General features: G+C 30.7%; 1 protein-coding gene and 1 non-coding gene across 2 annotated transcripts in view; both read right to left on the reverse strand.

Annotated features, from left to right (window-relative positions):
• LOC126748821 (ankyrin repeat domain-containing protein 50) overlaps window positions 1-15138 on the reverse strand; it is a 68950-nt gene that overhangs the window by 24219 nt on the left and 29593 nt on the right. The window contains exons 9-14 of the mRNA XM_050458307.1: window positions 14413-14560; window positions 14207-14309; window positions 13912-14102; window positions 6959-7057; window positions 6314-6497; window positions 6055-6235 (exon numbers count right to left, since the gene is read on the reverse strand). Coding sequence (XP_050314264.1) covers window positions 6055-6235; window positions 6314-6497; window positions 6959-7057; window positions 13912-14102; window positions 14207-14309; window positions 14413-14560 — 906 coding nt within the window. The remainder of the gene's footprint in view (window positions 1-6054; window positions 6236-6313; window positions 6498-6958; window positions 7058-13911; window positions 14103-14206; window positions 14310-14412; window positions 14561-15138) is intronic.
• Window positions 12892-12998, reverse strand: LOC126733659 (U6 spliceosomal RNA). Its single transcript, XR_007659810.1, has one exon. It is a non-coding gene; the product is annotated as a U6 spliceosomal RNA (small nuclear RNA).

Below are 15138 nucleotides of genomic sequence, written 5' to 3' on the forward strand. Positions count from 1 at the left end.
AAACCAATTAATTCGATAAACAATTTTGACCTTAAAGTAAATGAGCAAAATGCCCATCTTCTGATAAAATACACGACTGCAAACGATTTGTCATTGAGTGTCTGACACGCTCAAAAATACCTGGAGTATCCCTTATGATATTGCAATTGACAATTATCCGATTCCTCAAGTCATTCACATCTAGAACAGGAGTTTTATAAACAAGAGCCTTCAGATGGCCCCATAAATAGTAATCCAGGGGATTCATATCAGAACTGCGAGCCGGCCAATTTTGAGGTCCTGCACGTCCAATCCAGCAATTAGGGTAGATGACGTCGAGATGCTGACGAGCAAGAACACCGAAATGAGCTGGAGCCCCGTCGTGCATAAACCACATGTTGACTCTTACTTATAGGGGTACTTCTTCTAATAAAGTGGGTAAATGGTGTTGCAAGAAATCCGTGTAGGATTCACCTGTTAATCTTGCCGGTAAAAAAAATGGGCCAATTAGGTAGTCACCAATAATTCCTATCCAAACGTTCAGCGAAAATTGTTGCTGAAAATGAGTTTCTTTAATAACGTGGGGATTTTCGTCGGCCCAAAAATGATCATTGTGAAAGTTCATAATAGCATCTATTGACAAATTTGCCTCGTCCGTAAATAAAATATTTGGTAGGAAATTATTATTGTGTGCCATCGTATGAATCAACCACCTGCAAGACATTAATCTTGGATGAAAATCCCGAGGCAGTAGAGCTTGTACACGCTGTATGTGATATGGATGCAGGAGGTTTCTTTTTAGAACTTTCCAAACGGTTTTTGAACTGATTTCAAGCTGCAGTGCAATCTTCCTGACACTATTGGAAGGATCTTTTTCTATCGCATCAAGTATAGCTTCTTCCAGTTCAGGCGTTGTTATAGTTTCTGGTCTTCCACCACGCATATTTTTATTAAAACTCCCAGTTTCACATAATCTTGCATGTAGTTTTCTAAATGTTTTTGCACATGGAATTACTCTGTTAGGATATCTGTCCTGGTAAATTCTTCGTGCTTCTTCCGCATTTCCATTTGTTAATCCATAAATAAAGTGCATTTCAGTCATTTCATGGTTAGTAAAATTATTCATGATGGAGTAATGAATCACTGCTAATTGACAGCTGAATTTTACTTATAGCAATTCTATCACTGTCAGCTGGTCTCCAAAGCAGGTAGGTACAAAGGAGGTACTTGAATGGACTTGCCAATTATTTGTCATAAGAAGCAATGTATTTGTTATTTTGTTGTATTTCAAAAATCTGATAATAAAAATCGTAGAAGTTGAATGTTTATTATCATAGTAAACAAGTCACAAGAGACCAAAAAGTCGTGCATTGGAGGGTGGACATTTTGCTCATGTACTTTAAGGTCGAAATTGTTTATCCAATTAATTGTTTTTTTTTCATGTTGTCGTCCATGGATAATTTTTAGAATGAGTTAAAGATACTTTAAATTTTTTTCTCGAAAACAAAGCCAGATATGAAGATAATAAGATAAGATACGAAAAAGTTGTATTTTTAGTTGCTTAAATACAAAAATAAATAAAAAGCCGCAAAACAATTAATTATTGGCCTTGTTTTTTTCTCAGCAATAAGCATGTGGTGCCCACTGACACGCCACTGTACCTAATAATTTCAATCTAGTTACAGCTAAATAATCGTCTTATAACTTCAAATAACTGCACCAAATCGGTTTAAGGATAGTTATAGTATTTTTAAAATACCGTTATTTTTTTGAACTTTCATCGCCCTGTATCTCAGAAACAAAGCAACTCCCGACATACGTTCATAGGAACTTTTTTTCATAAACCTAACGATTCACCCTGTATAGTTTCGTACCGTAGTTAGGAAACACCCTGTATATATATATATATATATATATATATATATATATATATAAATATAGTTTTTTGTGCTGGATACCTTTAATCCCAAATATTCATTGAAGGAAATCTATCAATGATGTGCTCAATAAGCAGATTGGCTCAAAATGTAATGGCTAAAATTTAAAAAGGATGAACTATTCCTCGTAGATTTTAAATACTCAAAAAATGTGAATATCGCAAAAAGGACTGCTGTTATATGTAATAATACATTGTAACTGCTTGATCTAAACGCTCACAAGAGATATATGATAAAAAGCAGAACTTACTGACACTTTTTGACTTCATATGATATAGTCTATCTATTATAAATTAAATAATTCAGAATATTAAAGTTTTGCCGTCGCCATTTTATTATAACTTAAAACTCATCTTAAAATTGAATTTTAAGATGATTTTTTTTATCTTGAGAATGAAATAATTTGAAAAGAACACTACAAAATTTTGTCAGGAAAGTCAAATAGAATAATATCACGTGTTCAGTGTAAGAAATAAAACGACTTCCCGATAGTAAATTACAGTGTACAACTGACGAAATTCAATAGAAAATTTTAGTTTAGAGTTTAGGCACCGTCAGATGTCTTAATCACTTTTCTTAATTTTAAAATAAAACCGCTTTTTTGAAATATCTTGTTTGTGCTTAAATACCAACTTTTTAGTTTAAAAAAAAATTTAATGGATAAAAAAATGTCAAAAAAAATTATGTTTAGCAATAAAAAATAGACTTTTAGAAGTATATTCTCGTAGAATTATTTTACCTATAAGCACTATAAAACAATATTTATAAAGTATGGAATAAAACAATATCAAACAGTAATAATAAAATTTAACTTTTCAGTCCCCTTAAATATAATAAGAAGGAAGTAGGAAATGATAGGATCCATCAGAAAAAGGATAGGATCACAAATTTTCTATGGAGTTATGGAGTTACGTGTAGTATCATAATTAACGAGTCTGTAGTGGTAGGAAATAATTATTTTTGGTAGTCCCAAAAATTACTGCAAAAACTTTTTAAATCGAATTTTCTCAGTGCAACGTAAAATTATAAAACTTATCGTATTTACACAAAATGCTTAAACACACAGTTACTAATATTTAACAGTCTGAAAGTACATTATACAATAAAAAGATAATTAATTCCTGCGAAAATATAAATCGGATGCTCTACCACTATTTTCATGACATTCCAGGAATATCATGGCTAACTAAAATAAGATTATATTATTATATTATTTTGCGCGAGCTATGGCATCCTCCTAAAACTAAAAAGGAAAATAAAGAACAGAGGAAATTATTGTAAGCGGTTTAATTAGCTTTTTTTGATATAATTAAATTTTAAAAGCGTTGCGCTTTATGTTTTTCTATACATTGGGTATTTTTTTTCCGACTAATTAGTAAATTAAAAAAATAAATATATAGATAAAAACTCTACTACATTACTCTCCTTCTAAATGTTTTTTTATTTTTCATTTTCATGCTCAACTAATAATTTTAAGCTAAATATTAGTTTTTTTTTTCTTTTTAGCGCAATTATGAGAAATTAAAGCGAAAAGAAAAAATAGACCAATTTATTCATGTCAAAAAATACAGTGTTTCTTTTAAAAAAGACCAAGTTATAGTTAACTCTTAAACGACAACTTTGAGTTTTTTAAATCACTCTTAACCTTTTTTATATTTTATACAGAGTGCGAGATATGACTGCGCCCTGAAAAATTTTTGTAAAATTTTTCGTTTTTATTCTGTATCTCTGATGCAACAGTTAACTTAGACGTTTGTTTCAGTTAACTCTGTTTGCAGCATTATTGGTTTAACAAAAAAATTAAGTAAGTTTGCAAAAAACTCAAAGCTCTATCCTTCAAAATAAGCGAGATTAGTGTGGTCTAGTTAAATTTAAATAAAAATAAGCTTTTTCCTAACATTAGCCAACAATTTTGCCCCTCTTGCCTATGTTGCTTTTACGGTGAATTCACCAATGAATTTCCCCAACTAGACTTACGTTTATGTTGATATTTATAGTATCTATACAGATTTCTAAGGGCTTTTGATATCTGGTGAAGAATATGGACTTTGGTACGAAACTAATTTTTTGTCACGTTTGTTTTCTGGTCGAATTAAGCTCCTTAAAGAGTTAAAAATTTCACCTAAAATACTTATCACGTTTTTTCAGGCCTTTTGCAAGGGTCCTATATTGGGCATCTTGGGTCTTTTTTAATCTGTTTTTAAAGAACACAATGTTATTGTTCACTCAAAACGTCTAGTCATTACACATTATTTAAAACTTCCTGTTTTCTTTTTAAATTAGCAAAATTAATTTTTTGCTTTGTTTTATTCAATGTTTTATTCAATTGTAAACCAGTTTTAGTTAACTAAAAAATAGACGTTCGACCAATTGGACGTAGTTATGCATAACGCGACCAAGCGCCAGAATGACAATTGTGGGAAAACACAATTAAATTTCGAATGCCCTTAAATATCGATAAAATCTAATACTGATCTAATTTTTGCAAGCTATATCCAAGACAAGAAATTCCTAAACCCCGGCCCATTCAACGAGAAATTTTGTCAGAGAGAGGTAGGCTAAGTCCCCAGCAATGACGTGTAAAAGACGAAGACAAAAGATTACTACCGGCGCTTGGAGTTTGAATTGTGGACGGGCCGGGCCTATACGATAAATTTTACATGGGCCTGGTGCCAGTGGCGTTTTATGTTTTATTTCTGGTTTAGAATTAGGTGTCTTAAGAGTGTGTTGGTCACGTGTCGTAATTTTAAATTAATTTGTTGTTACTGTTGTGGTCTTTGTTTTTGTTGTTGCTTTTGTCGTTGTTAATACTATTTAATAGTGTTGTTGTTACTGTTGTTATCACTGTTTTTAAATACTTTTTATCTAACAATTTAAAATGCCATTGTGGAGACGTTTTGATGTTTCTGATAATGAAATGGACAATTTGCAAATTAATTCCGACTTGGCGCAATCGGAATTTTTAAATAAAGACTTACATGTTCAAACCCAGAAAGTTGTTTTAAATATTTTCAATTGCCCAAAAAACGAAATGCGCGGGGCCTCACAAAACGACATTTTAAAAAGAGTTTGTGAGCTAACTAAACTTGCCCGTACTACCATCTACACAGTGATAAAAGCCGGAGACGTCATCGATCATTCTGTGAAGAGAAAAATATTTTTTACAATCCTTCTGGGGCACGCCTATGCTTTACAAAGAAGATACCGCTAATGACCCGAGTTTTAGTTTTTCTGCTGTTCGGATTGAGTTCATATGGACTATAATTAGAAACACTAAAAACTTTAAACAAATAAAATCAATCATAATGTTATACAATACATTGGTTAGACCCCATTTAGAATATGCCTCTGTTATTTGGTCACCACAGTCATTGGTGCATATTGATATGATTTGATTGAAAAAAGTGCAAAAAAGGTTTTTAAGATATCTATACTTAAGAACGCATAATACCTGTCCCTATATGATTTCTTATGAAAGTATGCTGACTGAATTTAGTATGGTCAGATTAAGTATTAGACAAAGTTTAAATGATGTACTATTTATATATAACATTGTCAACAATTTAAAGTATAAGAAATGTTCCTTAATCAACAACATAACTTTTGTGGTTCCTAAAGTAAACTTAAGAATAAGAAATAAAATGCTGTTCCAATGTTTAACTCCAAGTAGTTCACCTATAAATCGAATGATGTACCAAAGTAATGAATATATACAAAAATGTGATATAGATTTCTTTAATAGTGCTGTAGGACAAATTAGATCTGTGATTTTAGGTAGCTCAAAGTATAAGTAGTACACATATTTGTTTTAGAACCTGCTATATGTATTTGTATGTTTTTTATGTTTTTAATATTTTTTTTATATTGTTAATTTGTTTAGTTAGTATATTTTAGTTGTAGTCTTTCTTTTTTTCGCCTTTACTGGCTTAGTAAGCACTCTTAACATGTAATTACATTTCCAATGTGTTTGTGAGAGTGTAATAAATAAATAAATAAATAGGGATTAAGTATTACGAGACGTATTTATTTTTAAATATATTTAAATTAATCGTGTATAAAATTTTAATCTTTAATTTATATTGCCTACGTTTACCAACAGGTATATGAACCAATGATTACAGAATAAATAAATATATACCTCTAAGTCTCTAGTCTCCACATCTGCCCCCTGCTGCAAAAGGTATTTTGACATTGCTAGTCGATTGTCCAACGCCAAAACGTACAACGTACTTCTGCCATCAGCATCTTTGGAATTCAGATCAGCTCCGTGAGAAACTAAAATTTGTACTATGTCGTAGTGTCCTTCTAATGCGGCTAACCTAGAAGAAAATATATTCGTGCATTAAAGAAGATCAAAAAATTATTAGAAAAAATACATAATAATGGAATAAAAATACCTTAATGCAGTCTTTCCATCGTGCGGTCTTTGATCTACAGGCGCATTGTATTTATCTAAAAGCATATTTACTAAAGTTATATGGCCTCCTTGGGCAGCAAGGGTCAAAGCAGCTTTGCCCTCGTTATCAGTCTCATCTATTCTCGCTCCCGCTTCTAATAGCGCTTCGCATACGTCGTGATGGCCTAAAAGACAATTAAAAAAAATGAAATTGAGCACAGAAAGTTAAATGATACGTGAAAAAAAAAAGGATAAGAGACAGTGAACAAGCAAATTGTGTAATCAGCTCTAGTACCTTAGGAGGATCTTAGGCTATATGTCAAAATCCTCGTTGAGTAAGACAAAATTATCAAAATCATTTTTTTGTTCCTTGCGTAAAAATTTCTTATAAAATAATATTATAATAAAGCAACACAAATTCTGAAAGAAAATTATTTATATTAATGATAAATATTATCGGTCGAAATTAGATCTTAAAATAAATCATAATATAAAAAGTAATAAAACTTTTAGATAACTTACAATTTATAGTTTAGAAATTATTTAGGTTACTACAAATACATTTCACTAATTGCCTTAATATCTATAATGCTCATTTAATTTCAGCATTTGATAACGATATAGGAATCCCCATTATAATCATTACCTTCAAAAGCAGCATAATGCAAAGGTGTCCATCCGGAGTTATCCCTATGTTGCTCGTCCAGACCTCTGTCCAATAGCTGTCGAACGACCTCAACACATCCTATTTCAGATCAACATATTAATTCTAATTTTCTTATAAACGAATAATATAAATAGTTAAATATATATAATTATGTATGTAAAAATAATATTTCAATATAATATTAATATTGACGTAGGACGATAAAAACAATAACACATTACGCTATTGAAGATAAGAGTTAGATAGTGTATTTGACATTACACAATTAAAGCCCTTACAAAATTGATATACTGACTATTATGTGGCTTATTACATATAAGCCATATAATAACTAAAAATTATTTTTTTTTATTAAATGATTTATTGCTTCTTAAAAAATTTCAAAATTCGTTAATTGTGTTTTTTGCCTGTCGTCGTTACCTGTGTACTTTATTTTCAAATTCGTCACTAATCGCACCGCAGGGGTAAACTTCATCCCTTAAATGAAAATGGGGTTAAACTTCATAAGATACCTTAATTTAATGGTCAACAACTCTCTTTTCAACATATCCAACATCACCCAACATAAAAATCAATGCTTTCTAGATTTATCGCTTTAAGTTGTTGATTCATGGTGAACGCTCATGATACTATTACTGGCAAGATAAACCCACTTGGCGATGCAATTTCGTGTGACTTTGCGCATGACGTCACTCGATGACAAAAATTCTGTTTGTCGGTTGGAAAAGCAGTATTTTAAAGTCTTTTTTATTTAACATTACTTATTAAGTATTATTATATTTTGTTATATGAAATATGCTATGATTATTATAATAGTATGTAAAATATTTCCTTAATAGTATGTAGGATTCGTGGATCCGTGCAAGGATAGTAAAGCCTTATATAATATAAATGCCTATTTTGGTTTTGGATAAGGTTTAAAAAACGATTTTTATTATTTAAGGTATTTTAATTTGAAAATAAATATACACAATATGAAACGTCTGAAGGCTTGTTAATTAATAATAAATTAATAATACTTTATAGCCAAAAAAAAAGGATTTATGGTTTTTATTTAACTTTTTTTTACTTTAGACGAATGCCTCTGCAGAAAAATATCAGTGATATAATATGTACATATTTTAATATGTTGTAAAAAAAAATAAAACAAAAATAGAGGATTGATATACAGCCTATTGTGACAATTAATTTTCATAAAATTGTGTGCGCTAAGTATACATATGAGCACCCATTGGTTGTTGGTAATAATAGTGTTACCAGTAAATGCCAAAAGAAAATGCATGATGCCATTGATGACATACAACCAATTAATTTCACTTTCTTAAGTATCTATAATCTATATTTTTTTAAATTGCTTATGGGTAGACGTGTTATTAAAATGGTTTTGTAATCCATTGTCGGCAAACTTGTTGGTCCTTTGGAAATCTAAAGAATCGGCAATCCGAAACTTCCTTACTTTCTTTGTTGTTGTTGCTTGAACAACCCACAACTGCACAGTACACCATGATAAAAAAATTTTAATTATTATAATTTAATAAACTCTGCCATATTTGTCACACAAAATACACACAAAACAAATAAACCATGCCCTAACCCTAAATCCATCGAACATCTAAAGCAAAAACGAAACGTCATATTAAAATGTATTAAATAAAACTCTGTTCATGTATTAAAAGCTGTTCCTGGGGAAATTTGTCATCGACTGACGTCAGGCGTGCGAGAGAGATAGGCTCATCTCATGCGCGTGGGTTTATCTTGTCGAGTATTAGTATCATGGTGAACGCTAATTATTTAAAGAAAAAAGTAGTAGGTACTACATTTTTTCTGCTGTGGAATGCTGTTGGTATTAACAAATTTGCGTTTTTTTTCTTCCTTAGAAATTCCGAATATTTACATTTAGTTTATTTACTTCAATTTAGTATCTCGGTCTTTTCAGTCTTTGTGATTACATTTTATTTAATTCTAAAATTGTTTATTCGACGGCAGAAAGAGTATCGCTGAGTGAACTTTATTACAAAAATGGTGGATGTGCTAATGTTTCATCCCAGATATTTAATCAACTGAATCCATAATTTGCAGCATTTTAAAGATACCTAAATTCATGCCCTACAAAATTTATTTTGTACAACCAGTGAACGATGATGATTTCGAATTTTGTGAGATTATGAACAATTAATACATAATAGAAATTTAATATTTGTGTTTCTGATGAGTGTTCGTTTTTTCTGAACGAAACTATTAACCGTCATAATTGTCGATACCGGTCTGACAAAAATCCATATCTACTCCATGAGGTTCACACTCAACTTTCTGAGAAATTAAACGTCTGAGTTGGAATTTATGTTATTTGATTGATTCTTTTTTAATCCAATGAAATTTTAATGAAGAACTGTACCTACAATTATTAAAAGACATGATCGATCCTAGATTGACAGAAACGCTAGAAAACATTTCCGAAAAGTTGAAATAGCAACAAGATGGTGGACCTCCTCCCGTGCTTGTTGAAAATATTTAAATTTGACGTATTCTGGTAAATGGATCCTCGCCGAACAGCAACAATAGAGTGGCCCGCAAGATCACCTGACTTGATTCCCTTAGTCTTTTTTGTGGCATCACTTAAGAAGTTTAAATTTATAAAACTTAGGCAGATCTTTAATAAATGTCGATATCGTACATGTCGGGAAATGCCTCATAATGCCCGGTGTCGTTTTGAACAAAATCTTTACTATTGCATGAAGGTCAGTTGAGGACTTTTCATTCATTGTCATTAACAATGAATTATAAATAAGATTTATATTTTTGTGCTGTTTCCCTTTTTTCGGTGATAAATATAATGAGAAATGTAGAAAATATTTCTTTATTTTATTGTTGAACCTGTTGAAAAGAGAATTTGTTGACCATTATATTGAGGTATCACATGAAGTGTAACCCCATTTCTATTTAAGGAATGAAGCTCACTCCTGTGTGAGGTTAGTGACAAATTTATTTTTGAAATAAAGCAGCAAAAAGTTTTCTGATAAAAAAATTAACGAGGTTTAACATTTTTTCAAGAAGCAATAAATCGTTCGTAACAAAGATCGTAATAAAGAGATGTCGTTTTTTAATTATAGTTTTTCCCTATTTTCTCCAAAATAGGTTCGTACAATTCAAAAAGTAAAAGATGCGTCGAAAATAGAATTAATTTCACTTCAAAACATGATATCTCCTTTAAGATGTTAGGGTTGGAGCTGATCCCCGCAAGGGGGTTGAAATTTCAAAGCTGATGATATGCACAAAATCTTTCCCCCTCGAATACAAATCGATGGCTGCGAGCTATTTTTGTTAACTAGCGGTATATGAATGTAATTGGCCCTTCCTATATTTGTATTTTCACCTTTTTTGTTAATAGAAGAAACTTCCAATAAGCTTAACCCATCAAACGAAAAAAATATACCAGAAATTTTGAAATATTTCTGATTCTTAATCACAAAACAGTAAACTACAAAAAATCATTTCAATATAATGCGACGGTCTTGTGGAATGGTCGTTCAATGTATGCTAAAAGTTGGTCTATTAGGATAAAATAAAATATAATAATTAAAAGCTTATTTATTAGGATTGCAATAAAAAGTAAAAACCACAAACTTAATAATTTATAATTATAATTTTTGTTATATTTATATTAATATAATGCCATAAATGTCTGTTTTTTTTCTTTCGCAGCTTTAAAGTATAACCCCTGTTATAATTTTTTTGTATTTTTCTGATAGTAATCTTGCTAATAGTATTACAGTAGCAAGAAAATATTATAGAATATAAATTACGGCATCTAGTTTCTATTAGTATAGGTTCTATTATTGGTTTAATTAGTTTTAGTCCTTATATAACTTAACAAAAGTAAAAACTCTAAGTCAGAGTGTTATTAAGCCTATATATAATTTTTTTGTTTAATGAGTAAAGAATGGATGATACGTTTCTATTTGTATAGTTTTATAGCGTCGTGTCACACTCGGCTAATTTATATATAGTCGTCTGATATCGGAGTAAAAATTGCGATTCGATTCTTTTTGCTTATAAATTACATCTTAATACACTAGATATGTAAATTATAATTTTGATTTTAGCAAATAAATTATTTTGAATTTGAGAGAGAGAGAATATGTTTTAGGTTAGTAGTGATTGGTAAATTGTGTTTTATTTTAAATGTATGCAGTCTATAGCAATGTGCAAAAATATGTTTTATGGTGAGATTATAATCGTTGCAAAAGGGGCATATTGGTTGATTTTCCTTCTTTAAGATATATTCATGAGTGGTTTTAGTGTGGCCTATCAGAGTTCTAAAAATAATTGATTGGTCTTTTCTGTTTAAATTTACATCTAGGTAAGGTGAATGTTGTATTTTGATTATCTCAAGGAGCTTATTGTCGGTTTCGTCTAAATCTAGTTTGAGTTGAGTTAAATTTTGTATTTTGTTATTTATTTGCAGGAATAGATCTCGGTAGTAAAAGGTATTTGATAGTCTAGAACAAATACCAGTTTGATTTTTTGCCATGTTATCAGCTGTTTCATTCCCGTCTATATGTCAGTCACATAGGACTGGGAATCCAGATAAAACTAATATTTTTACCATTTCTATTGCATTTGATTATTTCATTTTGAATATTTATGAATGATGGGTGTTCACCACTATACCTTTTAAGAGTATGTAATGAGCTGAGAGAGTCTGTAGCAATTAAGAATTTATTAAAAGATAATGTTTTTATGAAAGTAATTGCTTCTTCAATAGCATGTAATAGCTGGTATGTGTAGTTGTCTTTGATCCGTCTGTGAAAATTATGATATGGTCGGAGTAATTATTCTTAATAATGGTGTAAAATTCATTTCTTATAATTTAGTGATGTGTGGATTCTTTATTGAATTTAGTTAGATTTAAGTTTATATCTATATTAAGGTATATCCAGGGTGGAAAGCTATAGTTGGTATGATGGCCTATTTCAGGGAGTTTTATATTATACATTTTGAGTGATTTCGTTAGTATTATGTTAGGTGAAATAGTTTGATTGCTTCGAGTATATAAATCTTCTGTTATTTGTATTTGAAAACATTTTTTATATAATGGATGATTTGGTTGAATATTTTTTGGGGTGATTCCTGTTATACAATTTAAGCTGGTAATTTGACAAGTTGGGAAAGTTCCAGTACACACTCTAAGGCATAGATTTTGTATTGGATTTATTGTATTTATATATGATTTCCTTGCAGATGTATAAACTATACTTCCATAGTCTATTTTTGGTCTAATAATGGTAGTGTATATTTTTAGGAGGGTCTTGTAATCACTCCCCCATTTTGAGTTTGCTAAAATCTTTAGTAGGTTTATATTAGCAGTGCATTTAATTTTTAAGTGTTTAAAATGGTCTTTCCAGGTCATTTTATTGTCGAAAATTAATCCTAGGAACTTTTTTGATATTACATTAGGAATTTCGGAATTTTGTATTTCAATAATGTTTGTCTTAGGGCAGTTTCTTTTTTTACACAAATGCATTGTATTAGATTTATTTGGTGAGAAAGTGAATCCATTTATATGTGCCCAAGATGTAATGTTATTGATGGTTTTTTGCAATTTTCGTTGACATATTTGACTATCTGAAGATGAGTGATATATTACTATGTCAGCAGAGAATATTCTACAATTTATATATGGAGGAATGGCTGATCTTATACTATTTATAGCTATTATAAATAAGGTTGGGCTGAGTACAGATCCTTGAGGAATACCATTTTCTAGTATAAATTTTGAGGAGAGGGTATTTGCTATTCTTACGCAGAAGGTTCTGTTTGTCAAGAAATTTTTTATGAAGTTTGGTAGATGACCTCTTATTCCCCAAGAAAATAGAGTTTTAATAATATTGTATTTCCATGTGGTGTCAAATAAAAATGTGGAACCCTTCACGATTTTGCGTGTCATCCTTGCGCAGGGGCCATGCTAATCTTTTCTGTATCGTTCCAATTTTAGTATATGTATCGCCGAAGCGAGTACATTTTGAATTTCAACCTCACTTTTCACTTATATCTCGAACGTAGCGATGCTCCCTATAGACGAGGAACATCATTTAATAGCAATCGTCCATAATTCCTGAGATCTAAAGGCAGAATCAGGTCAAAGAGTGAGTAAAAAGTCAATTTTTTGGATTTCCACTCCCATTTATTTCTCGCTTACATATGGGTCGCAATGCAAAGTAATTTTTTGCCCTCTTTTGCCTTGTTTGTTCTCTTTAGACGAGAAACATCATTTTATTGCGATCGTTTATGATTTGTAGGAGTAAGAGGGTAAGAGAATTAAGATAAAAAATTAATAAAAAGTAATAGGTTTTTGGGATTCTATTGCCTCTAAATTTTCACTTACAACCTGAATTGCCTAGAAAACTACTTTTTTTTATGTAGTGATACTCCGGACTGAGTCGCAGAATTAAGAATCTTGAATTGAATCTCTTGTTCTTCTTTAATTATTTAATGAAAATTAAAATTTCTGGGAATGCTTTGAATGATTTGCGTGGATGCTCTCCGGCATTGCGATGCTTGATTTCATATATGCGCATCTCCTGTTCACCTTGAAGAATTAGTCCACAAAAAAAGGGAAAAGGGTGAGAACATTAATTTTTTATTATAAAAAAAAGAGAAGAAATCTCCCAAAAGTCATGTGATTTTTTTTTAAGAAGAAAAATAGCTTAGTATGCGTTAGGGTTAAGTTCCCTTTATAAATTTAAAATGCATTTATTTATATTTTTGAGCTTCCAGATATGTAAAATTTCAATTTTAGCAAGTTCTATTCATCCTTATATGGGCATATAGGTATGCTTAAGCTTTGCCTAAAATTCCATATGCAACAAATGTTAGTAACATGGAAAAAAAACTGTTAAGTCGAATTTAAAATAATTCTTATATATGGCTACCTTGAGCTGCAGCAACAGACAACACTGTCCGTCCTTCGGAATCCATTGTATCTATTGCACAGCCCCAAAAAAGTAACAGGGCCACTACCGGTGCATGCCCCATACTGGCGGCCGCCCATAGTGGTGATCGGCCGCTATTGTCGCAATGATCGACATCGGCCTCATTTTCTAAGAGAAGTTCGCATACATCCCTAAATTATAGTTATGAGTTATTTAATTTCTAAACTAGAAATAAAGTGTATATATCCGAAGTATGATAAGAGAATTATCTTAGGCACACCATATAATTATTTACCTGTGCCCTTCAAAAGAAGCAACCAATAAAGGGGTCATTCCCTCTTTATCCTTATGGTCTACAGTTGCCCCTCGTTCCAAAAGTGTTGATACGACACTTGTGCCTAAAATTAATTTAAAAAAATATATGAATAGTTTTCTTTCAATTAATGTAGAGCGAGGAAAAAAGCATATAATAAAAAAATAAAAATAGTAACGTTCAATTACCTGGGGTTTTTGGTGCACATAAAGCAGCTACTGATAAACCTGTTCTGCCATCAGCGTCTGCATGATTAATATCGGCCCCATAGTCAAGCAGATGATCTACTATTTCGCTATGACCCATATAGGCTGCTGCTATAAGAGCAGTTCGGCCCTGGCAAATAAATCTTACTCATTATAATGTATGGTGCATAATATAAAAAATTTTGAGTCATTTCACAATTTTAACAATCAATTGTAGGATAACGTATATAGGTTAACTTTTTTGATAGTGATAATTTAAAGATTTTTATTTTTTTTAATTTCTCGTCAATAGTAACGAAATAAAAATCGAATCTATCTAATAATAGGAACGTTTCGCCTTTTAAAGTAACGATAGGATTAACTGTGCCCCTTTTTTGTAAAACATACAGCTGTCATAGTTTTTCTATGAAGAGACTTTGCATTTTGGGACCTCCCTTGCATCTCCGTTATAATTTAAAGTATTGAAAAAATAAATGGTTTGATGAAGATTTAATTCATGAAACACTATTATATAATCTGTTTTATTGTAATAATTTAGGATTTTGAGATTAAAAATAAATATATGTTTTTTTAAATAATTTTTTTTTTAAATATATAACTATGGACTTATTTTAAATAATGACTAAATAAGAGACAATTTTCGTAAAATAATTACTTATCATTTTAAAAGTAGGCCAGGGTCATGCATCTCTATAGAAACAACACCGT

The sequence above is a fragment of the Anthonomus grandis genome, chromosome 2 (genome assembly GCF_022605725.1).
Source record: "Anthonomus grandis grandis chromosome 2, icAntGran1.3, whole genome shotgun sequence".
Taxonomy (NCBI): domain Eukaryota; kingdom Metazoa; phylum Arthropoda; class Insecta; order Coleoptera; family Curculionidae; genus Anthonomus; species Anthonomus grandis.